Source organism: Leucoraja erinacea, chromosome 3, assembly GCF_028641065.1.
Source record: "Leucoraja erinacea ecotype New England chromosome 3, Leri_hhj_1, whole genome shotgun sequence".
Lineage (NCBI taxonomy): Eukaryota > Metazoa > Chordata > Chondrichthyes > Rajiformes > Rajidae > Leucoraja > Leucoraja erinaceus.
The window spans coordinates 97286384-97313590 of NC_073379.1; the positions used below are offsets into that span (position 1 = coordinate 97286384).

The 27207-nt window shown below is 40.1% G+C and overlaps 1 protein-coding gene across 3 annotated transcripts in view; it reads right to left on the reverse strand.

Annotated features, from left to right (window-relative positions):
* Positions 1 to 27207, reverse strand: part of pam (peptidylglycine alpha-amidating monooxygenase) — a 181215-nt gene that overhangs the window by 98027 nt on the left and 55981 nt on the right. For all 3 annotated transcript variants that reach the window (XM_055633263.1, XM_055633265.1, XM_055633264.1), the window contains 3 exons: positions 17719 to 18182; positions 17238 to 17358; positions 3975 to 4032 (listed from right to left, as the gene is read on the reverse strand). In XM_055633263.1, coding sequence (XP_055489238.1) covers positions 3975 to 4032; positions 17238 to 17358; positions 17719 to 17810 — 271 coding nt within the window. In that variant the 5' untranslated portion in view covers positions 17811 to 18182. Of the gene's footprint in view, positions 1 to 3974; positions 4033 to 17237; positions 17359 to 17718; positions 18183 to 27207 lie in introns of those variants that run through there.

Sequence of the window (27207 nt, forward strand, 5' to 3'; positions counted from 1 at the left end):
TTTGTGTGGCAGAACTGAATTTTAGGTGTCTGATATCATGCACAGATGAGTTGGGCTGAAGTGTCTTTTTCCACTTTGTGTGACTATCATATTCCATTACTAAGACTTTAATTGTATTCAGCTACTTCATTGACAGCCCACGTAGCTGAACGCAATTAAAGTCATAATAGTGGGATGGTATAGTCACACAGAATGGAAAAAGACCCTTAAGCCCAACTCATCCATGCCAACTAAGTGCCCATCTAAGCTATTCGTATTTGCCAAATCTCTTCGTACAGCTCAAGCCCTCAAGTCCTGACAACATCCTTGTAAATCCTCTCTGCATCCTTCCAGATCATCTCCACTGAAGCGGGACTTTGCTGGAGGTGTGTTGCAATATTTCAGCAAGGAAGATTGAGGAGAGGGTTGGAATATTGACTTATTTTGTTTGACCCCCATTCTGCATTGGCATTTCACCTATGATGGATATTTTGTTTAGAATCATGGCAGGCATGCAGTCATGTAAAAGATAGACTGAGGCAATCAGAACGCGTTAAAGAATTTCCCACCATTTATCTTGGATGACAGTGCTGACAAACTCTGTGAGGTCACGAAAGGCCACATACATTTATTGATGGGAGACTTGAGAGTCTGCAGATGCTGGAATCTGGAACATGGAACTGACTGCTGGAGCAACTCTGTTCATCCAGCAGTTTGTTTTTATTATTTTAGTTGATGTTGCTCCTACTACTTTCTTAAGTAGTCATGCAGTGAAGATCAGTTTCAATTTGTCCCTTGACGAACTGAGTCCATACTGAGACTTTAACACTGGCGGCAGTTACAGAGGAAACTTTTAATGATTTTCTCAGAGGCTGACGCCAAGTAAGTATGTTTGTAATAATTGCAATCAGATTGTTCTCCTTTTTAAATGTTTAATATTAATTTGTCTAGAATCCCTGAGCAAGCTATCTCCTTCCAGATAAAGGAGAGGAAGCATGAACATGTGAAAAAGGTTTTCTTCATAGTTAGAAATTCGGCAGGGAAACCAAGAGCTCCAGATGCCTAGTTCTTTTCCAATCTTATATATGGCATTTTCAACCTTTTATCAATTTCAGGCTGCACTGAAACCTAACTGGAATGTGTTTGTGGAATGGAGTTAAGGAGAGTGATTTAGTTAAATTCTTTGAAGTGCTTCTTCCAAAGAACGGCGTCTTTCTCCCTATCTTTACTAAGCTCGGCTTTAAGCAGGGTGGGCTTTTGAAATTTGAATCATGAGAGTCAAGAGTGTTTAATTGTTATATGTACTGAAAATGGAACATTGACATTCTTACTCACAGCAGCAAAACAGATCTATAAACACTGTACTCACAGATTAGAAAGAAAAAAGTTCAATAAATTAAAAAAAAAAAACAATATTAGTGCAAAATATAGGCCCAAAGCCCCTAGTGCAACCAAGACAGTTTGTAGTCCATAGTTTAGTTGTTGTTTGTAGTGTTCAAGAGCCTAATGATTTTTGGGAACAATAAATTTTCAACACAGAGGTCCCAGTTTTCAGGCTCCTATACCTTTTTCCCGATGGCAGGAGTGAAATGAGAAAGTGGCAAGGGTGATGTGAGTGGTTTTTTTAGACAGCAACTCCCATAGATCCCTTCGATTGTGGGGAGGTCAGTACCCCTGACGGACGGACCAGGCAGTGTCCACCACTTTTTGTAATCTCCTTCGTTCCTGTGTTCGAGCTGCCAAACCAGGGGGTGATGTAAATGGCTTTGACGCTGCTAAAGCCACATTATGATTAACAACAGTAAGTTGCTTGACCTCTGGCACTCTTTCTACGCACCACCTGTCCTCCAGATCACAATTTGTTTCTGCTGTTTGTAGATCCGTTTCATTTTCTCCTCTGGACTTGAAGTTTCCAACCGAACAACATATTGTTTTTTTTTATGGTTAACTAGCTCATAGAACTGCTGGTGAATCTCATCCAATCAATTTGGTGCTTTCTGGTAGAAAGGTCACCAGTGTGTGCAGGTGATAATTGCCGTGCGCGGTCGTGGCGCCGACAGACAAGAGGCCGAAGCAAAGAAGTCGGAGCCAAAGAACGGAATGGAAACGAGGTCGAAACGACAATAAACCGAAAGAGTCCAAAGACGAAACGCCTACTAACCAAAAGGATGGGACACCTAAATACGGAAGCGGGGGAGAGAGAAGGGAGAGAGAGGGGGGAGAGAGGAGGGGAAGAGAGAAGGAGGGAGAGAAGAGGGGAGAGAGAAGGGAGAGAGAGAAGAGGGAGAGAAGGGAGAGAGAGAGAGGAGAGAGATGAAGAGGGGAGAGAGAGGGGGGAGACGGGAGCGTGGGGTTCATTTTCCCACACAAGCCATAGGTGACTGGGCAATCTGAACCCAAGCACCAAGTTGAAAGCGGCCGAAGGTGTGCATCCCTCGGGACAGCCCCCACTCTCCCACGGCCACCCTCCGTGGGCTGCGGGTCGGGTGGAGCGGAGGTTTGGGACAATGTTCATGCCTTCACAGTGATGTGATGGACGCGGGGGTCTGGACCAATCGCTGACAAGTCCCGCCCGACTTTTCTGTTGAGCGGCAGTCGGTCCTTTAGCTTGTGGGCGACGCCGCCTTTCGGGTAGGTAGCATTTCGACAAAGCGGCTATTCGGTAAGTTTGCTTTAAGGCGATGCAGCTTTTCGGTTCCTTGGGATTTAGGCGTCCCGCCCTTTCGGTTAGTTTGCATTGAGGCGTCCCATCCTTTCAGTTAGTAGGCGTTTCGTCTTCGGACTCTTTCCGTTTGGCGTTTCGGCCTCATTTCCATTCCGTTCTTTGGCTTCGACTTCTTTGCTTCGGCTTCTTGTCTGTCGGCGCCATGTCCGGGTACTGATAATTGTAAAGGATCTCGTATAAGCCAGGCACACGGGTAAGTCTTTGTGGCACTATTTCTTTGTGGGGTCATTGAGACATTAATTTTCTCGTGCTAACGTTTCTGTTGCCATTCCCATGACAGTTGGTGACCAAGAGCAGAGATGAAAAGCTTTTGACATTTCCCTTTACTTGCCTTCCATCCCATCACAAACTTAGCTTTTTGTTCTCAGAAACTATTTCTCAACAAATAAGCTGTTTATCATTTTCTGTTCCCAATTTTGGCAATGTCATTGAACTAAAATATGAACGTTCTATTCTACACAAAAACTACCTGAATTTCTCAGTATTTACAATAATTTATTTCACTTTTCCGGTAACCACAGCATTTTACTTTTGCGTGACTTGGCTTTTACATATTTTCAATAAATTACAAAGAAAGTTCTCTGGCAATATTTTTTAACCGTATCTATATTGGGAGTTTAGGAATGTACAAAACAACTTTAAAAATTGACACCAGTTAGAGCTCGCATAAATCTTGTGGCCACTGGCATCAAACTTGCTTGGAAGACAGGAAATTAACAAAGTACACAAACTGTATTGCAAGTTCTACTGACTAGTTTCATTATGTTTTGTTTAATGCAATTTTTGTGAAAAGTTACAAACATCTGGCAAACATTGTTTTTTTCTGGTATTAATAAAAATCAGTGTCACGTTTAAATTTACCTTAATGAGATATTTGTCCAACATCATTTAGCAGAAAGCACACATTTAATTAGCACTCAAACTTGTTTCTTTCATTCAAAATGTGGATGGATACACCAAAAGTGGCAAATTATAGCTCTTTTATTACACTTAGAATCTAAACCCTGAAATATACGACTCCAAATGTAGTGTGGATACCACTGCAGGATGGCTACTAGTGGAAATTCTTTCACTTACAGAGTCGGCAGAAGACAAACATTCAATCCAATTGCTCCATGAAAACTGCAATTCAGCATAGATGTACAAATGACCTTGAAAGATTGTGCTCCAGTCACTGGGATGCACCATGTTCTCTAAAATAAAATTATTACAGGAGAGCAGACGCAAAACAGAGCGACAATGCGTAATTCTTATTGAGACGAACACTCACCTATGTAAGATTTCTGACCTGGTGGCACTGGAACATATGTGCAAAAGTAGCTATCGGGCTGTAAATGAAAGAAATAAAATATTTATTTAGCCTTATTAAGGATGCAACATTTAAATATAACATAAATTCTAAATTAAATCCATCAACAATTGCGAAATAGGCACATCTGAAGTTTGTTAAATCAGAGTGTAAAGATTTTTAAAAGTTAGTGCTTCCTTATGCTCCACCACAGGAATGGTAGCCTAATGTATAAAAAATACTAATATAAAGTGAATTAGAAACTAGAAACTACATCGCTTGTGGGGTAAATGCTAGAATTCACTATAAAATATGTAATAACAGAACACTTGAAAAGCATTAATAGGTTTGGACAAAGTCAGGATTGGTTTAAAAAAAGGAAATAATGCTTGACAAATCAACTTTGAGGATGTAACTAGCAGAATAAATAATGGAGGACAAGTGGATGGGATATATTTGAACTTTCAGAAGCTTTAAGGTCCCACATAAGTGGAAAGTGTACTAAATGAATGCTGAAGAATTGGCAGTAATAAAGTGTGGTTAATTGAGAATTGGTCAATCTACAGGACACAGAAATATGAATAAGCAGATCACAGGGCATGTAAATTCACAACATATATCAATAATTTGAATGAGGGTGTTCAATGTAATATCTCCAAGTTTGCAAACAACTAATAGCTGCAGGGAAATGTGAGTATGAAGAAGATGCAAAGATACTCCAATGTGATTTTGACAAGTTGGCTGAGTGGGCAAATGCATAGCACATGCAATTTGATTTGAATGAATGTTAAATTATCCAATTTGGTTCTAAAGATAATAATATTTTGTGCAGTTTAGGTCGCCCCATTAAAGGATATCATAGCTTTAGAGAGGGTGAAGGTTTAGCAGGATGCTGCCTGGATTAAAGGATATAAGGTTGGCCAAACTTGGATTGTTTTCTCTGGAACTTCGGAGGCAGTCAGAAGTTTTTTTCCATGGTTGAAATGCCATACAGTATGTAAAATCATAGATTTGAGGTGAGAGGGGGAAAGTTTAGAAGAGATGTGTGGAATAAGCTTTTTGTTTTATGCAAAGAGAGGTAGGTGCCTGGAACACACTCCCAGGCTGCAGGTGGAGGCAGATATGATAGTGGAGTTTAAATGGCTTTTAAAAAGGCACATGGATATACAGGGAATGGAGGGATATGTATCAAGTGGAGGCAAAGGGAATTAGTTTAATTTGGCATCATGTTCGGCACAGACATCGCGGCCCGAGAGGTCTGGCCCTGTGGTATACTATTCCATGCATGACAAATTATTAGCTGAATGGTGATTGATTGGGAAAAGGAAGGAACAAGAAGACCTGGATGTCCCAATACAGCAATCGATGAGAGATGTTCAAGTGTAGTAGTCAGTTACGGAGGCAAATAGTATATTGGCCGTCACTGCAAAGGATTTGAGTGCAGAGCAAGGATTTATTCTTGCAGCCAAACAGAACCCGGGAATCAACTAGAGATGTGTGCACCATTTTGGTCTCTTTATCTGAGTGAAGATATTCTTGCTATGGAAGAAGTGCAACAGAGGCTCGCTAGACTGATTTCTTGCATAGCAAGACGGGATGCATTGGGTCAATTCAGCTGAGAGTAACTGACGTTTAAAATAATGAGAGGGGATTTCATAGAACTGCATAACATTCTAACAGGACATATCAGCTGGACACAGGGCATTTGTTCCCATTAGCTAGAGATGCCACAATGTCAGGATGTGTGTTATGTCATTTAGAACTGTGATTTGGAGATATTTCTTAATCGGAATGTGTTGAACATGTGGAATTCTCTATTCCAAAAGGCAATGGAATAAATCATTATAGTCATAAAGTGATACAGTATGGGAACACTGGCCCTTCGACCCAACTTGCCCACACTGGTCCCAGCTACACTACTCCCATCTGCCTGCGTTTGGTCCATATCCCTCCAAACCTGTCCTATCCATGTGCCTGTCTAACTGTTTCTTAAACGTTGGGATAGTCCCAGCCTCAACCACCTCCTTTGGCAGCTTGTTCCATACACCAACCACCCTTTGTGTGAAAAATCACCCCTCAGATTCTTAATAAACAATCATTAAAGTACATGTATTTCTTAATTCTAAAGAGATTAAACGACATGTGGAAAAAGCAGGAAGAGAATGCTGAAATGGATGCTATTGCAACAATCGTGTTGAATGGGTCAGCAGCCCCAAAGGTCCAAGTGATCTACTTCTACTCCTATTTTCCACATTTCTGTAGTCCACAGAACTCCAAAAGACAAACTGGCAGTACAGAACTGATTTCAGCAGCACATTCATCACAGAACATTAGCCACAGAACCACATCTCACCATGTCTAGACCTGTAAAAACTTTATACATTCCTTTGAAATTGATTCAAATAAAAATAAGCCTTCCGAGCAGAGACATAAAATCCACAAAACCGAGCAATTGGGTATCACAGATTGCATGTCATCTCTGTATTAATAGCACAGAAACAGCAGAACAAAGCATAATTACATAGCATAGCACCACACTGCTAAAATAAATATCTTTCAAGAAAGCCGAGAAATATAGAAACTAATACTCCAGACGTGTGGGAGATAAGTGAATGGCAGAGGGGAAAGGAGGAGCATAACTTGGGTGGTGGAGATGATGGTGTAAACCTGTGAACCGAGATGAGGAAAGAGGGAGAAAAATCGCAGGAGTGGGTATTACTTGAAATTGGAGAATTCAAAGTTCGTGTTGCTGGATTATAGGCTACCCAAGCAGAATATGAGGTGCTGTTCTTCCAGTTGTCTTCACTCTGGCAATGGAGGAGGCAAGGAATGGGAATGGAAAGGGTAGTTTAAATATCCAGCAAGTGGGATTCCAGCAGGCCTTGCTGTCAGTGTGTGTTCGGCAATACAGTCACCTAGTCTGTGCTTGGTCTTATCAATGTTGAATAAACTACTTGGAGCCCAGCAAATGCAAAAGTTACGGTTGGAAGAGGAGCAAATGAACCTCTAACACACCTGGAAGTGCTGCTGGGGTCCCTGGGTGGAGGTGTGAGAGGTGGTCTAAGGACAAGTGTTGCATCTTCTGCGGTTGCATGGGAAAATGCCTGGGGAGAACTATCCTCGTTCAATTGGGGGGGGGGGGGGGGGGGCGGGGGGGTGGAGAGGAAACAAGTTCAGAACTGCAGGACACAGAGGACAGTCAGTGAGGGCTCCATCTACAACAGCAGGGCAGAACCCAAGTTTATGGAAGAAAGAGAACATCTCAGATGTCCTAGAGTGAAGGTCCCGTCTTGGGACAGATGTGGCAGAGTCTGTGGCATTGAGAGTAAGGGATGGCAGCCTTCCAAGAGGCAGGGTGGGAGAAGGTATAGCCAAAGTAGATGTTAAATGTGTTTGTAGTAGACATCAGTAGATAGCCTGTCCTCTGTTTTGGAGAAAGAGAGGTCAAGAAAGGGGAGAGATGTGTCAGAGATAATCAAAATGAAGTTGATGGCAAGGTAGGTTAGTAGTAAAGTGAATTAAATCAATGACTTCTGCTCAGGTGCAGGAGGCAGCCCTGAGAAATCATCGGTGCAGTAGAGGAATTGTGAATTGGTTGGAACGAGTGGTCAAAATAATAACAAAACGACAGGCATAGCTGGGCCCCTTGACGAAGAAAGTGCAAGAAGTCAAAAGAGAAGTTGTTTGGACAAGTGCCACCAAGTAGCAATGTTACAAAATTTTGAGATTTAAAAAATCAAGTCTGCAATTTATCCCATCAGATAAAGCATAACAATAAGTTTAATTTGACACCTAATTCACTTTCATATCTCGAGTAATAAAAAGGTTATGGCCATTTTCATACTCGGAAATTAGCATCTTGTTCCCTATTGATTTTCTATGGACATAACAAAAAAGCTGTGATCGTGGACAGTCAAAAGCCCATAACCTTCTTAGAAATTAAGAGAACTGAATTAAATTTTCAGTTATCATAGATTGAAGCATTCTGAAACAAATATAAAAGAATCTTACTTGGATGACCTGAAATTAAAGCATATAATTAGTTAGTTACCCAATTGTAGCTAATTTCAAACTTCAATTACTAGATCTAAACATCTATCCATTTCTTAATAAATGATTAACATTTTTAAATAGCCTAAGTGTCCAAATAATATTCACAAATAATTCACAATAAAACATGATTTTTAAATCTCATTTACATCAATGTATAGGCCAAATGGAAGGAATGTAGTGTTCAATTGCTGTAAATTAAAGTCAATTTAAATCGGCTTTCTAGTGGGTTCCTGTGAACGCGCTGGTTTAGAACGTTCACATTGCGCTGGATTTGTGCCCTCAAATGCCCAGAAAAATACTGCGGGATATAAAGAGCCCAAAATGAGCTACTCGCTATAGTAAACTTTATATACAGGGTTCTTAAGAAGCACCTTTTAATGTAAAAATAAGGTACATACCTTTAATTGTTTGCTTTATAAAACCCTGGGGCTGCGAGAGGTCGCGGGTTTAGAGAGTGAATTTTAAACTACTATAGTTATTTTACAAGGCCATAAAAACTAATAATACCTTTTGCGACGGGGTCTTTCAGCGATTTTCCGGTAATGATTTACTAGGCTGAACATTTTCGATTGCTGCAGCCTAGTAAAAATCACGTTTTAAACCCGCCCACTCTAAACAGCGCCAAAATCATGTACACGGGGTGGGGCAGATTCTCATCGAAGATTCAGGTAGGTTTTGTAACATACCTACATCAAGTAGAGTAGTTGAGGGGAACTGATTGGGTCTCAAGAAAGCACCAGTGGGCCCTGAAGCCCTCGAGATGGGAAATGGAGGTGTAAAGAGATGGACATCCATATTAAACAAATAAAAAGGGGGCGAGGAATTGGATGCTATAGAAGTGGTGATAAGCATGTGAAGTATTTTGGATGCTGGTGGGAAAGAACTAGACAAAGGGGGAAAAGGTCGAATGTAGGTATTTGGGGACGGGTTCGGCAGGACAGGAATAGACAGAAATAATGGGTTTGCCAAGGCAATCCTGCTTATGGATTTTGGAAGATAGAAAAGTGCGGGGTTGGGAAGGGGGAAGGGAGATCGCTGAAAGCAATTGGACTTGGGTGGTTTGGGAGATGGTGATGTATTCATCAGTGGAGTCATGGTCAAGGGAGTAGGTGTAAGGAGATGTTCTGAGAGCTGATGCCTGGCCTCAGCACAGCAGAGATCAGTCTGATAGACTGCAATGGCATTAGAGATATTGCTTTGTAGAAACTGTGGTTCTTAATGACATAACCAAAAGACTGCATACAATTTAGTAACAAGGTCTGATTGGCACAAATAACAATGTGCTATTTGTTACACAGGATTAAACTGAATGTGACTACTTTGAAGCCTTTGGAAACCCAGTTGTCAAAATAAATAAATGGAGTAAATCAAGGGCACCCAGCAATAGAGCACTGATGACATAATGAAACTGATCCAACAGATCAGAGAATCTATTCTCGTGCGCAGACATCGTAATGTGGCAATCTGTAAACATTTGTTAATCTCCGACATTTGCAGACGAGGCATTACTGCTGGATGAATAAACGTTGTCAGCTTTTGTTCCCGTGGTAACACAGTTTCAAGCCTTGATTAATTGGTGCACTTCACTCTTGACAGCAAAGTTCCAAATTGTTTCAGATTTTGGCTTTTATTTTTTTTTTTAATTAATAATTCCAAACATTACAATTTACTTTAGGCATCAATTATTTTTCTTCCCTAGTCCAATTTCTTCCCTTCTACATCTGTGATATTTCCTTGCCCATGCCATCTATTTTTTATCATTGACATCAATCTATCCACCTGTTATGAGTACATGTCCTCTCCGTAAGTCAACTCCTTCCCTGAAGGGAGGACAAATCTATTTCTTCGTGATTGAAGATGTTCTTGCACGGAACAATCTCTCCTTTTTCACCACTCACATCCTCCAAATAAAAAGTATCTTATCTGAAATGGGATGGAATATATGGAGATTTTTTCGATCCACCTACATGGGTTCATACATCGCAACTTTATGCAACATATTTTCGACTGCATCAATGCAGTTTTGTTCTCTTAACCTAAATTGTGACATTTCAGCACGGTCCACAATTTACTCATTCCATTCTTTCATTTTCAATTTATATAATTTCCTTTGGCTAATTTTAATTTAACTTTCATCCAATTTGGCTAACTTTATGTAAATCTACAATCATGATTCAATATCAAACTTAGTGATTCACATCTCTCAAATTTACCAGTTTCTATTCAAATCACCACTATAATATGTTTAATTTTGTGTGCATTCATAGCAAGAGCCAGATAGGGCTCTTAAAGACAGAGGAGTCAGTGGATATGGGGAGACGGCAGGAACAGGGTACTGATTGTGGAAGATCAGCCATGATCACATTGAATGGCGGTGCTGGCTTGAAGGGCTGAATGACCTACTCCTGCACCTATTGTTTATTGTCTATTGTCTATCCCACCCTTTTCTTCCATTATCACAATTATTTTATTTGTTTCACTGTCGGTTCCGATCCATCCAATTATCTAATATTCCATTAATTCCATATCTGATTACTGCCATACGTACTCAAACAAAATCTTGGAAAAATATATCTAATCCACATATTTAATTGTTTGTTAAAATGGGATAGTGCAAAGTAATTTAAATGCTTGGTTATTGTAATGGTTGTTTTTAACAAGGAACACAGAAACCATTGAGCTGCCGTGAATTTAATGAATAGGCTCTATGAAGCTCAAACAGAAGAAAATACTCATTAGGTTCTTTGAAAATGTAACAGATGGAAGACAAATATAATAAAGTAGATGATTAATGAATGTCACAGTCATGGGGCAAACAGCAGAATTAATAGCCAGCTAGCTTCCAAAAAGAAAGCAAAGAGCAAGGGTAAAGTGTTCGTATCAGAGATCAGTAAGCAGGGTCCCACAATGATGAGATCTGGCATCATTGCCGTCCACGGTTTACATTGCCCTCCATAATGTTTGGGAACAAAGACTCATCATTTATTTATTTCCACAATTTGAGATTTGTAATTGAAAAAAATCACATGTGGTTAAAGTGCACATTGTCAGATTTTAATAAAGGCCATTTTTATACATTTTGGTTTCACCATGTAGAGATTACAGCTGTGTTTATGCATAGGCCCCGCATTTAGGGGCACCATAATGTTTGGGACACAGCAGTGTCATGTAAATGAAAGTAGCCATGTTTAGTATTTTGTTGCATATCCTTTGCATGCAATGACTGCTTGAAGTCTGCGATTCATGTACATCACCAGCTGCTGGCTGTCTTCACTGGTGATGCCCTGCCAGGCCTTTATGCTGTTTATGCTTGTTTTGGGTGCTAGTCCCCTTCAGTTTTCTCTTCAGCATATAAAAGGCATGCTCATTTGGGTTCAGATCAAGTGGTTGACTTGGCCACTCAAGAACTGACCATTTTTTCGCTTTGAAAAATTCCTTTGTTGCTTTAGCAGTATGTTTGGGATCATTGTCTTGCTGTAGAATGAACTGTCGGCCAGTGAGTTTTGAGGCATTTGTTTGAACTTAAGCAGATAGGATGTATCTATACACTACAGAATTCATTATGCTACTACCATCAGCAGTTCTATCATCAATCAAGAGATGTGAGCCAGCACCTTCAGCAGTCATACATGCCCAGGCCATAACACTCCCACCACCGTGTTTCACAGATGACGTGGTATGCTTTGGATCTGGGGCAGTTCCTCCTCTCCTCCATACTTTGCTCTTGCCATCACTCTGATATAAGTTAATCTTCGTTTCATCTGTCCACAAGACCTTTTTCCAGAACAGTGGTTGTGCTTTTATGTACTTCTTGGCGATGTAATCTGGCCATCCTATTTTTGCAGCTAACCAATGGTTTGCATCTTGCAGTGTAACCTCTGTATTTCTGTTCATGAAGTGGACATTGATAAATCCACACCTCACTCCTGAAGAGTGTTTCTGATCTGCCGGGCAGGTGTTTGGGGATTTTTCTATATTATAGCCAGAATTCTTCTGTCATCAGCTGTGGAGGTCTTCCTTGGCCTGCCAGTCCCTTTGCGATTAGTAAGCTCAACAGTGCTCTCTTTCTTCTTAATGATGTTCCAAACATCATGATTTTGGTAAGCCTAAGGTTTGACTGATGTCTCAAATGGTTTTATTCTTGATTCTCAGCCTCATCATGGCTTCTTTGACTTTCATTGGCCAAATTTGGTCCTCATGTTGATAAACAGCAAATAAAGTTTCCAAAGGTGATGGAAAGACTGGAGGAAAGACTAGAAGTTCAGAGCTCTCTTATACCTACATTAAGGAGGCAATGAACCTACATTAAAGAGGCAATCTACACACCTGAGCAATTACAAATGCCTGTGAAGCCATGTGTCCCAAACATTATGGTGCCCTGAAATGAGGGGGGGGGGGGGGGGGGGGGCTGAATAAACACAGCAGTAATTTGCACATGGTGAAACCAAATTGCATTAAAAATGGCCTGTAATGAAATCTGACAATGTGCACTTTAACCACATGTGATTTTTTTCTATAACAAATCTCAAATTGTGGAGTACAGAGGCAAATAAATAAATGATGGGTCTTTGTCCCAAACATTATGGAGGGCATTGTATATCCTAAATTATTGGATGGCACTATATTTTGTGTTGTGGGAAGGGGAGACTACCAAGGAGGCCTGTAACAAATTAAAAGATTCACTCAGCAAAGACAAATAAGGAGGTCACAATGAAAAATGAGGATTGGAATCAGGTAGGCACAGCAATCTTTCAGTACATGTGGCAACAGATTTACAAGGCCAATTACAAAAGCAAACCATGCATTATTTAAAGGGCAATGTAGGTACGTGTCTGTGGCATATCATGGAAAGGAATGCCTTGAAAAGAATGAATTAAAAAAACAAGTTGTCACAAGAAATGCAACATTATACCAATTAGGAAATAGAGAAAAGTTCTGGTCCCTATTGAAAAGTGAAGGTATAGAATTAACTTTTAATAATAATAATAATAATAATAAATTTTATTTATGGGCGCCTTTCAAGAGTCTCAAGGACACCTTACAAAAATTTAGCAGGTAGAGGAAAAACATGTAAGGGGAATGAAATAAATAGTAGAGACATAACTAGTACACAAAGTAAAGACAGAATACAATTCAAAACACAATACGAGGCAATTAATGCACAGATGAAAAGGGAGGGGGACGTGGGGCTAAGGATAGGCAGAGGTGAAGAGATGGGTCTTGAGGCGGCACTGGAAGATGGTGAGGGACACGGAATTGCGGATCAGTTGGGGGAGGGTGTTCCAGAGCCTGGGAGCTGCCCTGGAGAAGGCTCTGTCCCCAAAACTGCGGAGGTTGGACTTGTGGATGGAGAGGAGACCGGCTGATGTGGATCTGAGGGACCGTGAGGGTTGGTAGGGGGAGAGGAGGTCAGTGAGATATGGGGGGGCCAGATGGTGGAGGGCTTTGTAAGTGAGGATCAGGATTTTGTAGGTGATCCGATGGGAGATGGGAAGCCAGTGAAGTTGTTTGAGGACTGGAGTGATGTGATGCCAGGATTTGGTGTGGGTGATGAGTCGGGCGGCTGCGTTCTGGACCAGTTGGAGTCGGTTGATGTAGGTGGAGCTGATGCCAAGGTGAAGTGAGTTGCAATAGTCCAGTCGGGAGGAGATGAAGGCATGGATGAGTCTTTCAGCAGCGGGAGGTGTGAGAGAGGGTCTGAGTTTGGCGATGTTGCGGAGGTGAAAGAAGGAGGTTTTAATGACATGGCGGATGTGAGGCTCAAGGGAGAGGGTGGAATCAAAGATCACGCCAAGGTTGCGGGCCTTGGGAGATGGGGAGACAGTGGTGCCGTCGATGGTGAGAGTGGGGTTATTGATTTTGCTGAGTGTGGCTTTGGAGCCTATGAGGAGGAATTCTGTCTTATCGCTGTTGAGTTTGAGGAAGTTATGTTGCATCCAGGTTTTTATAGCTGACAAACAGGAGTTGATATGGGAGAGGGGGGGGTTGTGAGGGGATTTGGTGCTGAGGTAGATCTGGGTGTCATCGGCGTAACAGTGGAAGTCCAGGTTGAAGTGGCGGAGTATCTGACCAAGGGGGAGGATGTAGATGATGAAGAGGAGGGGGCCGAGTACGGAGCCTTGGGGAACGCCTTGAGTGACTGTGGCTGTAGCAGAGGTGTGGTTGTGGAGAGAGATGAAGTGGGATCTGTTGGAAAGGTAGGAACGGAGCCAGCTGAGTGCAGAGCCTTCAATGCCGAGGTCTTTGAGTCTGGTGAGCAGGATGTTATGGTTCACTGTATCGAAGGCTGCACTCAGGTCGAGGAGGATGAGGATGTTGAGGGAATCAGATTATCAAAGTTTGTGGAAGAGTGAAAAGAGTGCATTTCAGACTGGTGAAAACAAAATTGAAGGACAAAGGGAATTTTATTCAGTACGGTGAGAATTTGCACTTCACTATCATTGGAAACGGTTGAGATAAATATCTATTAATTTAGGAAAAGACGAGAATAACACAAACAGAAGAAGCAAAGAGAAAACATGCTGATAGAGATAAATGGAAGAAGTCAGAAAGAGAATTGATTACAGCGTAAAGACCAGCCTGGATAGATTAGGCCAAATGGAGTGTCATTTCGTACATTGTCTGAAGAAGGGTTTTGGCCCGAAACGTTGCCTATTTCCTTCGCTCCATGGATGCTGCTGCACCCGCTGTGTTTCTCCAGCTTTTTTGTGTACCTGTCATTTTGTACATGCTGGCCATTTTATGTAAACTGTGAGGCACATGTTTATTACATATTTATTATGGGTCTATATTCTTGTTAGATGGTCTTTGGCTGCGATTATAGACAATAGACAATAGGTGCAGGAGTGGGCCATTCGGCCCTTCGAGCCAGCACCGCCATTCAATGTGATCATGGCTGATCATCCCCAATCAGTACCCAATTCCTGCCTTCTCCCCATATCCTCTGACTCCACTATCTTTAAGAGCCCTATCTAGCTCTCTCTTGAAAGTATCCAGAGAATCGGCCTCCACCGTCCTCTGAGGCAGAGAATTCCACAGAATCACAACTGTGAGAAAAAGTGTTTCCTCGTCTCCATTCTAAATGGCTTACCCCTTATTCTTAAACTGTGGCCCTTGGTTCTGGACTCCCCCAACACCGGGAACATGTTTCCTGCCTATAGCGTGTCTAAACCCTTAAGAAACATATAAGATTCCTAAATTACAAAATTCCTAAATTACAAAAAACTCTTCAAACAATTTAAGTTTGCAACAGCCATCTGGATCTATTAGACTTCCAAGTATCTGGTTTCTCTCAACCCTAAACACTAAAAACAAAATGAGACTAAAATTTTATTTGGAAAACAAATCAACATCCAATCACTCTGCTGTGCAATTACAACATTAACACATTAAAGCTAATTGCATGCAGATAGATGAAGCCTGGAGTTACGTATTTACAAAATTCTATTTACATTTGCATACTTTGGTCTAGAATTCCCTTTAGAATTTACTAGTGTATGATTTGAAGAGTGACAAATACCTATTCTTCACACGATCCCAGATAATACATTTTGAGAGATTATTTTATCCTGGACAGGCACACAGATTTGTTATGTCCCGTTGTAATTTGATATCAACATCTTTTTGTTACTTTACTGCTCTAGTTATGAGTAGCCAGATTCTTAAATGTTCTATTCAAACATATTTTAAAATCACTTAAGGATCCTGGCTTGTTTACTTGATTATAATTCAGCTTTTTGTTTTTAATGACCTCACATTTGAGCAGATATTTGCAAAACCCTGCAAAATTACGAGCACAAGCCGCATCTATGAGTCATCCTTTCTGCAGAGCAATTCCTTTTCAATTGTGCAATACTGGACCAGTTGCTGCAGTCTCTCAAGGATTTAGCACTGAATGATGCATAAAGATCATAAGTGCCTGTGAATGTGAAAAAATGAATTCAGCTAAAGGTTCACGGAGAGCACATCTTGTCAAATATATGTCAAAATGTCAGTGTCCGTGCCAAAATGTAATACGCACAAAGTCTGGTCCTATGGCTGTAACAGAGGCAATGACAATCCTAAACTAAAGATGGAACTTCTGACTCATCTTTCATTAACAACATTTGTCCACGACATCACTGCTCTCTGCTGTTTGTAAAATCTAACCATTTTTCATATCTCTTCCCATGAGTTAAGTCTCATTGGCCCATTGCCACAAAAACTATTATCTGATTGATGATACGTTGGTATAGGCTTAATAACAATTTCTGAGGTAAATGTTTACCATATATTGTATATAATACCACTTACAGTATGGATTTTACCGAACGGGATACAGATTAAAAGAAAGCCACTAAACAGTTTTAGAGTCACAAAAGACTGTAGATGATGGATTCCGGAGATAAAAGGGCAGAGATGTAATACCAGAGTTTACAACATGGAAATTGGCAATGATAAGCAATAAAATTAAGTATGCTAGAACAGAGCAATGGAAATACTCGAGTAAGATGCCGGAGCAACTTGTTAAAAATTGTTTTGTGATTTTAGAAATTATGGGCAAGCAAAAGTTGGTGCGATTTAAAACATGACTGCAGAGTTTACGATGGCTCCATGTTTATTGAAGGAGACTGTGTGGGTTCAACCATTGGAGTAATCGAGTCAATAGGGATTAAGACCATGGATTGGGTTTTCAACACCAGATGATAAAAGGCAGGTATAGAATAAGGCAATTAGCAGTTTTGGATTATAATTGCCATTGCTACACGACTGAACCTGACGTGCATTGCCTTCTTTATAGAGATATGGATATGTGGCATCCCAGTCAAGATTGTGAACAGTAAGACAGTTGCCAAGCAAAGGAATAGTCTGTGGCTAAAAAGTACAAGTTCTAAAGACAGCCAAAGTTAATTGTTGACAATTTAGAGACATTGGAAGTATCAAAAAAGGTAGTGTTAATGCATCTCTTCAGCATATGTGTGTAATACAGTTACTGAATGACAGCAGGTTGTTGATAATTAAACAGCCAAGAATAGATCTGCAGATAGAAGATAATAAAAACAGTTGGCAATTTAACTAACATCCAACATTTAGTATTCTTCTTGCAAATTTTAGCAGACTATTACAATTAAGTGATACAATTTAATTCTGTAAAATGCACTCAAAAGAAGCGTAAGGTGAATGACAATACTAATTGATATACATGAAACCAACCATCAAAGGTGTCACTCCAGGCATTCTAACTTCAAGCTTAAAGTTCGGAGAGTCTGGTGATATCTCTGGATGACTGCTTTTGGAACAATCTGAATTGAATCCCCATGGGCTTTGTTGATGTCTGGAGAAAAAAAAAATACTTTTTTGAAAAAAAAGTTTTAGCAAAAATGTTCAGAAAACAACAAATTTATAAAATCCAGTCTGGTAGATTAATGAATTAATTAATATGTATGTCAAATAAATGGTTTATAACTAGAAAACACTTTCCTGTCTGTTAAGAGAGCCTTCAAGAAAACATTTACTTAAAAGACAATGAAGACGTTTTTTTTTACAATTAGAGTGCTTCCACAACAAATTTTGAAACAGTTTAAATGATTATATTATTGAGTACAAAGGAAGCATATATTTTTGTTTAAAAGTGAAGAAGCACGAGCATGTGAATACATTAATTAGCAAAGCATGTCTTAATAGTCACACCTACCTTTTTAAGAGAGAGAGCGCACTCTCATGACACATACATCTGTTTTGAAGGATTAGAAATATCAACAGTATTCTGTTAATGAAAGCAGCCATGTTCACTCTATTGCTTCTGTTCAGATCTTGGGTGAAAAGCAGTGCAATTCTAATCTGCTACAAATGTGAGGCTCCTTCAGCAGCATGAATTCAGAGCTTGGGTATCAGCAGCATTGCAGACAAAACGATTGGCAGTTCATCGGTCTAAAAGGTGACGCACTATAAATCAGCCAAGCATATGAAGCTTCGTAGCCCTATTAGTGAACAAAAAATTCTCAACTCTTCTGATCCAGATCTCATTCAGAGAATATGTGACAAAACAGAGTTTTCATCAGAGAAACAGCCCTCGTTTAAACACCGAGCTTCAGACCATCGTTCACAATCTATGAGTGCCAGCACATAGGCTGGCTTCAGTCTTCATTCAGATGGAATCTGTTAAAAGAAAAAAACAGATAGCGTATGACTAAAGCATTACAGCGTTAGACCTCAGCAAATCCCTGCAGAGGTTTATTATTATTTAATTTCAGAAGTTACAGCTCAATCATTATGTTGTAACCTGAATAGAATTCTGACTGCCATTTTATTGTAAAGGATCAAGAAAATACTAATAATTCCTTCCAAATCAAACCAAAGTGATGTTAAAGAGATTAGTCCAGGTTATCTACAAAAAAACACATTAAACTTAAAATCAATTTTCACAAAATAAGAATACAATTTCCCAGTAAATTGAAAAACAATGTGGGTTGCTATTATGATGAGAATCCAAATGCTACTAAGTTCCTTATTTGCTTTATTTATTTTTCTGTTCTCTGTCTGTAACTCTTCTAGAATAATGACTGCATAACATATTCAGATTTTATCTAAGTTTTCAAACATTCCTTTTAATTGGCAGGAAATCACAAATGTAAATCTCAGAAATACCAATTAATACTAACAATTTATCAGATAAAACTATAACAAATGCTTAAAGCAGGTCTTCAACAGCAAGTTCCAAGGCTGTCTATAAATTCGCCAACGTCACCACTGTTGTTGACCATGGGCGATGATGAGTCAGCGTACCGGAAGAGATAGAAAACACCTGGTTGAGTGGTGCCACAACAAACTCTAGATCAGCATCAACAGAGCTACGGAACTAATCACTTACTGCAGGCTACAGAAGTGCAAACAAAGTGCTGGAGTAACTCGATGGGTCAGGCAGCATCCGTGGAGAAAATGGACCGATTACATTTCTGGTTGGGGTGTGACTACTGACTGGTAGACATTTGGTTGTCACCAGTTTTCATTGGTGAGTCAGCAGTAGCACAGTTTGCATCTTCAAACTCCAAAGTGTTGCCATGTCAGGCGTTAGCTCGCACATAAATGTATTCATGAAAACATCATGCACCCCCCACCCTCAAATACTTTAACAAACTTCAACAGATTCTGTATCCTGACAATTGTTGGATGGAAATTGCAAAGGGACAATGATTGATGATCATGTGTCAGAATTTGAGGGATAGTAGAACAAAGGGGCCAAAAAGGAACTTGACAAGTTTAGCTTCCAACTGGTTCAGTGAATGGAAATGTTGACAAGAGGTTTGAGTAAATGAGACTGCTGCTCACCAGCGGCTAGTGATGGATGTCATGATGGTGTTGTTGGATGATGAACCCTTGCCATTTGTGATCTATTTATGGATAGCTGCACGGATGATTCAGTTGTCTGAAACTTGCCTCACATTTTGCCATTTAGCTGGCATTACTTTCTATTAATAGTTCCATTGCCAAGCAACATTGGCTCTGATCATCAAATCACCTTCTTCTCTCGCTCCTTTTCTTTCAAGTATCTTACATTGTTCAGCTGTGATTTTTAAACTCTCATTGATTATCACATGTCTGAGTCTTATCCCCTTTTCCCCTTGACTTCATAAGTCATCAAGTCATCAGTGATTAAAAAAAAAGTAGAATTAGGCCATTCTGCCCATCAAGCCATTCAATCATGGCTGATCTATCTCTCCTAACCCCATTTTCCTGCCTTCTCCACATAACCTCTGACGACTGTACTAATCAAAAATCGATTTATCTCTGCCTTAAAAATATTCAGACTTGGCCTCTACAGCCTTCTGTGGCAAAGAATTCCACCAAATTCCACAGATTCACAAGAGATTTATCATCTCCTTCCCAAAAGAACATCCTTTAATTCTAAGGCTATGACCTCAAATCTGAGACTCTCCCACTGGTGGAAACATCCTCTCCACATCCACTCTATCCAAGCCTTTCACTATTCTGTATGTTTCAATGAGGTCCACCCCTCATTCTTCTAAGCTCCAGCGAGTACAGGCCCAGTGCTGACAAACGTTCATCATAGGTTAACCCACTCATTCCTCGGATCATTCTTGTAAACCTCCTCTGGGCCCTCTCCAGAGCCAGCACATTCTTCCTCAGATATGCTGTCCAAAATTGCTAAAAATATTCCAAATGCGGCCTTACCAGCACCTTATAGAGCCTCAGCATTACATCCCTATTTTTGTATACACTCCCTTCGTGAAATAAATGCTAGCATTGAGTTTGCTTTCTTTATACCAATTCGACTTGCAGATTAACTTTTTAGGAATCCTGCACCAGCACTCCCAAGTCCCTTTGCCCCTCCGATTTCTGGATTCTCTCCCCAATTTGAAAATAGTCTACGCATTTATTCCTACTACAAAAATGTATGACTTTGCTACACTATATTCCATCTGCCATTTCTCGGCCCGCTCTCCCAACCTATCCGTCTGCCCTTCCACTTATTTTTGTATCATCTGCAAACTTGGCCACAAAGCCTTCAATCCCCTCATCCAAATCATTAATATGTAACGTGAAAAGTAGCGACCCCGGCATCGACCTCTGTGGAACTCCGCAAGTACTGACAGCCAACCAGAAAAAGCCCCATTTATTGCCACTCTTTGTCTTCTACCATCCAGCCAATCTGCTATCCATGCTAGTATCAGACTTCCCCTTACACAGAGGATATGCTGAAAGTCCTCACTCTCATTGCTTTCAACCGCCGTGCTGTCCTCAATTCTTTTATTTCTGAATTCTTGTCTTCCTCCTGCTCCTGAACCCTCCATATTATTAATATAGATTAATATAGATACCCAGCACTGAACTGAACACAGTGGCATCACACTTATTGCACATTGTCAATCTATAAGTAATGAAAGGTTCCAAGTCCATTTTGTTGGTCAATCTTCTTATTGAAAGCAAGTAAAGTTTAATTTAAATGAGATAATAACATAACCTTGTCAAACCCTGATATGGAGGGATCTTTGAGTCCAAATGCATAGCTCCCTAAGAGGCAACACAGTAGAGAGAGTGATAAATAAGACATATGATATGCTTACTTTCATTGGTTCAAGCGACTTTGAGTCCTTGAAAAGCGCTATACAAATAAAATGTATTATTATTATTATTGGTCAGGGCACTGAGAATTAGAATCAGGAAATCTTGTTACAGCTTTATAGGACTTTGGTTAGACTGTATTTGGAGTATTATGTACAGTCCGGTCATCCCATTGTAGGAGAGGCTTTGGACAGAGTGCAGAAGAGGTTGACCAGAATGCTACTTGGATTAGAGGGTATTACTGAGAAGAAGAGGCTGGACAAACTTGCACTGTTTTCTCTGGAACTTCAGAGGTTGAGAGGAGATCTGATAGAAGTATAAAAATGATGAGAGGCATAGATGTGGTCAACAGTCAGAATCATTTCTCCCAAGGTGGAAATGTCAGACTCGAGGGCATAGCTATAAGGCGATAGGGTCAAAGTTTAAAGGAGATGTGCGGGGCAAGTTCTTTTGTACATACAGGGTGACGTGTGCCTGGAAGGCACTGTCAGGGCTGACGGTGGAGACAGGTATGATAGTGGCATTTATGTCTTTTAGATAGGCACACAGTTATGCATGGAATGGAGGAATATGGATCACATACATACAGAGGAGATTAGTTTAACGGCATCATGTTCAGGTCCAAAGTCCTGTGATCTACTGTTTCATGTTCTATATTCTGTGTTCTATGTATTCCATTCAAAATAACTTTAGAATCAGATCCTAGAAAATGCAGTAAAGTGATTTTTCATTTTAGCCTTCAGAAATTACTGATAATGTATTACATGGTTTCATCAGTAATGCATGGAATGCCTTCAAGGAACGTAGCTGAAAAGGCAACCATCTTAAAAATAAAAATCATAAACAACAAAGCTGTATCTGTGCCCAAATAGTATACCAATAGTTATAAAAAGGAGATAAATCTTGAAATTAAAGACCCATTAACCTGATGTATGTACTGAGGAAAAGTGTTTGAGAGCATTAAAAATGATAGTATCCATTCATGTAAACAACAGGCCATAGGGAGCTGCCAGCACGGGTTTAGAGACAATAAACCACACTTCATTAAGTTGCTGGAACTACTTGTAGATATACAAATTACAGAAGAAAGGTAACCAAGTGCATATTAAGTTATTTAGGGTTTGCAACAGCATTTGATATACTTTTAAAGATCACGCTTACTGTCGAGCTAATGGCAATTTACCTAGCTAATCTGCAATGTAAATTGGTATCAACAGAAATAGTTCTGCAAAGAGTGCCGCAGGCTCTTGGTGTCACTCAAATGTGTTCTCAATTGGTTTCCACAAACATCGAAATAGTTCAGAGGCAAAAAAAACTTTCCATATTACAATAAATTTGTAATCCTTAGCATAATACAAGGAACAAAAACAAAGGCCTTGGAAATATTAAGATATTAAAGAAAGCAAGACTTTATTATCATATACACCAGGGTGCAACAGAATTCCTTGTTCACATGCTCAGAGTAAAGATGAAAATGCAATTCTTTGATAATTGCTAGGATTACCCAAAGTGAAATTCAGCATTCTCTGCTGTAATAGAAAGAACTCATCAAATGTGTTCCAGTAGCATCAGTGCATTAAACATAAAAATGTGATCAAAGAAGATACCTGTCTAGTTGATTCTGTTTAATGTCAGGAGATTAGACACTCACTCGCTTTCTGTTTCTTGTCAGGTGAAACAGGATTCCTGGTGCAGTGTTTAAGAAGAAACTGCAGATGCTGGAAAATCGAAGGTACACATAAATGCTGGAGAAACTCAGCGGGTGCAGCAGCAGCTATGGAGCGAAGGAAATAGGCAACATTTCGGCCTGAAACGTTGCCTATTTCCTTCGCTCCATAGATGCTGCTGCACCCGCTGAGTTTCTCCAGCATTTTTGTGTACTTTCCTGGTGCAGTTCTTGGTATGGTTAAGGAATGTATAAAGTAGTTCCATGGAAGCCACATTGATATTGCCTGGATAACAGTGAGACTCTCTATTGCCAAAAATGACAATTGACATGACACTCTAAGTTCACTCGTGCAGCAGGTTTCACCCATGTTTTAATTTTTGCACCAAATCAAAGTTTAATTCAGTGTGAGGCATTTGATTTTTGGAAGTCAAACCAGGGAAGGATATTCACAGTGAATAGTAGGGCCTTGGGAAGTGTAGTAGAGTGGAGGGATCTAGGTGTACAGGTACAAATCCAAGTTCCTGAAAATGTCATCGCAGGATAGGATGTTGAAGAAGGCTGATGGCCTTCATCAGTCAGGGAATTGAGTATAGAGGTTGGGGTGCTATGTTGCAGCTGTACAAGATGTTGGTGAGGCAGCACGTGGTGAATTGATTCCGTTTTGGTCACCCTGCTGTAGGTAAGATGCTATTATGATGGAAAGCACACACAGATGATTTACATGGATGTTGCCATGACTCAAGCGCTTGAGCTATAGGGAGTTAGTTGTTAGTACTATATTCCTTGGAATGCAGGTGGCTGAGGGGTGATCGTATGAAATCATGAGGGCAATAGATAGAGTGAGCGTACAGAGTACTTTTTCCCAAGGTAGGGGAATGAAGAATCAGGTATAGGTTTAAGACGAGAGGGGATGTATTTAATAGGAACCCGAAAGAGACAACGTTTTCACACATAGAGTGGTGGGTATGTGGAACGACCTGCCAGAAGAAGTAGTTGAGGCAGATACAGTAACATTTGGACAGATACATGGATATGAAGGGTTTACATGGATATGGTCTAAACGGAGTCAAATGCGACCAGCATCTTAGTTGGGCATCTTAGTTGGCAGTGATGAATTGATATACAAAACACATTGCGCTTTCAGGAACATACCCAACAAAAATTTAGGATTTTTTCTACTCAGAGACATATGAAACAACAGTCCATGTGGAGACCAGGAACTGAACAGTGACCTATCATTTTTTCACCCCACTACTTTGAGCACGTGCTTTGTTGCCAAACCCTCAACTAATTTCCTGACCAGAACAATAATTTGCCTTCAATCTCATGAGCTTCACTTTAGCTAACAATTTATTTTGAGGATATTTCCAAGGTCATTTATCTGCTGCAACATTCATTATTTTTGTTAACATCACCTGTATAAGTTATTTTTAAACTTAAACTTGAATTATTTAAACAAGGATTGTTATTTTTCAATAATATATAGAGAATACATGGTCTCAGCAATAGAGAAAAAGCAGGAACCAGTCCACTGACTTTCTGATCGTCCTTATATAATTAGAAGCATGCATCACACTTGTATAGGTAGACATTTCGGTCAGAAACAAGGTGAATGGCAGGGCTCTGGGGAGTGTTGTAGTGCAGAGGGATCTAAGAATGTAGGTACATAGTTCCTTGAAAGTGAGAAATTTCTTCACTCAAAGGGCGGTGAATCTCTAGGGATATCTATCAATCAATGACAACAACAATTAAAAACAAGAAGACGTATGTTTAAGGAGAGTGGGGCAAGATTTAATACAAACCTGAGGGGCAAACTGTTCCACTCAGAAGGTGTTGGTTGAATACAGTAGCTGTCAGAGGAGTGAAAGCAGGGACTATAACAGCATACCGGGATGAGGTGGAGCAGCTGACAGTGTGGTGCGAAGAAAATAACCTGCTCCTCAACACCTTAAAGACAAAGGAAGTAATAATAGACATCAGGAAGAACAAAACGGACATGGTACCATTGACCAAAGATCGTAGAGGGACAAGATAGACCACTCCTTCGAAATTCAATGGGCTTACGTGTAGTACGCAACGGAACGTCACGGCCGCCATTTGTTACAGCGACACTCGACTTCCGGTATTCCACCCGCTGTGATTCAAAGCAAAGATTATAGAACTCCGCTATAATCTTTGATCCAAAGCAAAGATCCTCAAGTATCTTGTAGCGGGAACAGACCCCTCCTTTGTGTAGTTTCCCTTGCATTGTATTGCTTTAACACACACTGCAAAAAATTAAATTTAACGTATATATATTTAATATATTTATATGAATGTGTGTCTGTGTGTGAGAGGCAAGTTAGAGATAATAGTTTATTCTCATGTATCAGAAGCTACTTTGATTTAAATAATCGCTATTAATTTATTTGTCTTGTAAGATGATATACATAAACCATAAAGGCAATTATATATATAATTATATAGTAATAATATATATATATATATGCATATATATATTTACACACACATATATATACACATACATATATACACACACATATATACACATACATACATACATATACACATACATACCCACACATACAAATACACACATACATATGGATACATTTATATGCATACATACACACATATAAACATATATATACATACATATATACACACATATACATATACATGCATATATATACACATACATATATATTTATACATATGATTAACATGTAGAGGAACCAACGAGAGAGCAGGCTATTTTAGACTGGGTATTGAGTAATGAGGAAGGGTTAGTTAGCAATCTTGTTGTACTGCCCCCTTGGGCAAGAGTGACCATAATATGGTTGAGTTCTTCATTAGGCAGGCAGTGACTAGTGGGGTACCGCAAGGCTCAGTGCTGGGACCCCACCTATTTACAATATATATTAATGATCTGGATGAGGGAATTGAAGGCAATATCTCCAAGTTTGCGGATGACACTAAGCTGGGGGACAGTGTTAGCTGTGAGGAGGATGCTAGGAGACTGCAAGGTGACTTGGATAGGCTGGGTGAGTGGGCAAATGTTTGGCAGATGCAGTATAATGTGGATAAATGTGAGGTTATCCATTTTGGTGGCAAAAACAGGAAAGCAGACTATTATCTAAATGGCGGCCGACAAGGAAAAGGGGAGATGCAGCGAGACCTGGGTGTCATGGTACACCAGTCATTGAAAGTAGGCATGCAGGTGCAGCAGGCAGTGAAGAAAGCGAATGGTATGTTAGCTTTCATAGCGAAAGGATTTGAGTATAAGAGCAGGGAGTTTCTACTGCAGTTGTACAGGGTCTTGGTGAGACCACACCTGGAGTATTGCGTACAGTTTTGGTCTCCAAATCTGAGGAAGGACATTATTGCCATAGAGGGAGTGCAGAGAAGGTTCACCAGACTGATTCCTGGGATGTCAGGACTGTCTTATGAAGAAAGACTGGATACACTTGGTTTATACTCTCTAGAATTTAGGAGATTGAGAGGGGATCTTATAGAAACTTACAAAATTCTTAAGGGGTTGGACAGACTAGATGCAGGAAGATTGCTCCCGATGTTGGGGAAGTCCAGGACAAGGGGTCACAGCTTAAGGATAAGGGGGAAATCCTTTAAAACCGAGATGAGAAGAACCTTTTTCACACAGAGAGTGGTGAATCTCTGGAACTCTCTGCCGCAGAGGGTAGTCGAGGCCAGTTCATTGGCTATATTTAAGAGGGAGTTAGATGTGGCCCTTGTGGCTAAGGGGATCAGAGGGTATGGAGAGAAGGCAGGTACGGGATACTGAGTTGGATGGTCAGCCATGATCATATTGAATGGCGGTGCAGGCTCGAAGGGACGAATGGCCTACTCCTGCACCTAATTTCTATGTTTCTATTATTTTCCAACGATCAATAGATTTACGATCAGTTCCTGTGGATTGGAGGATAGCTAATGCTATCCCACTTTTCAAGAAAGGAGCGAGAGAGAAAATGGGGAATTACAGACCAGTTAGCCTGACTTTGGTGGTGTGAAAGATGCTGGAGTCAATTATTAAAGATGTAATAATGGGGCATTTGGATAGCAGTAAAAGCATTAGTCCAAGTCAACATGGATTTATGATTTTACAATGCATTTAAGCCTCTCCCATTTTTATGAGATGAATTCCTGGAATATGCAGGAAGTTTATTGTAACCTAGTGCTACTTGCCTGAACAATGGATGATATATCACTTAAATGCAATTGTTTTCAGTTGTGTGGAGAGACCTGTATATTGAAAATGTGTTTTGCCTCTAATATGTCAATTTACCTTAAATGTAGAAGAGCTTATTAAAATCTTCTTACAAAGACCATTAAGTATTTTCTATCTATCCTCTTTTGGACCCAAGGCATAGCAGAGCTGCCAACTCTCACGAAGAGGTAAGGGAGGGAGAGATG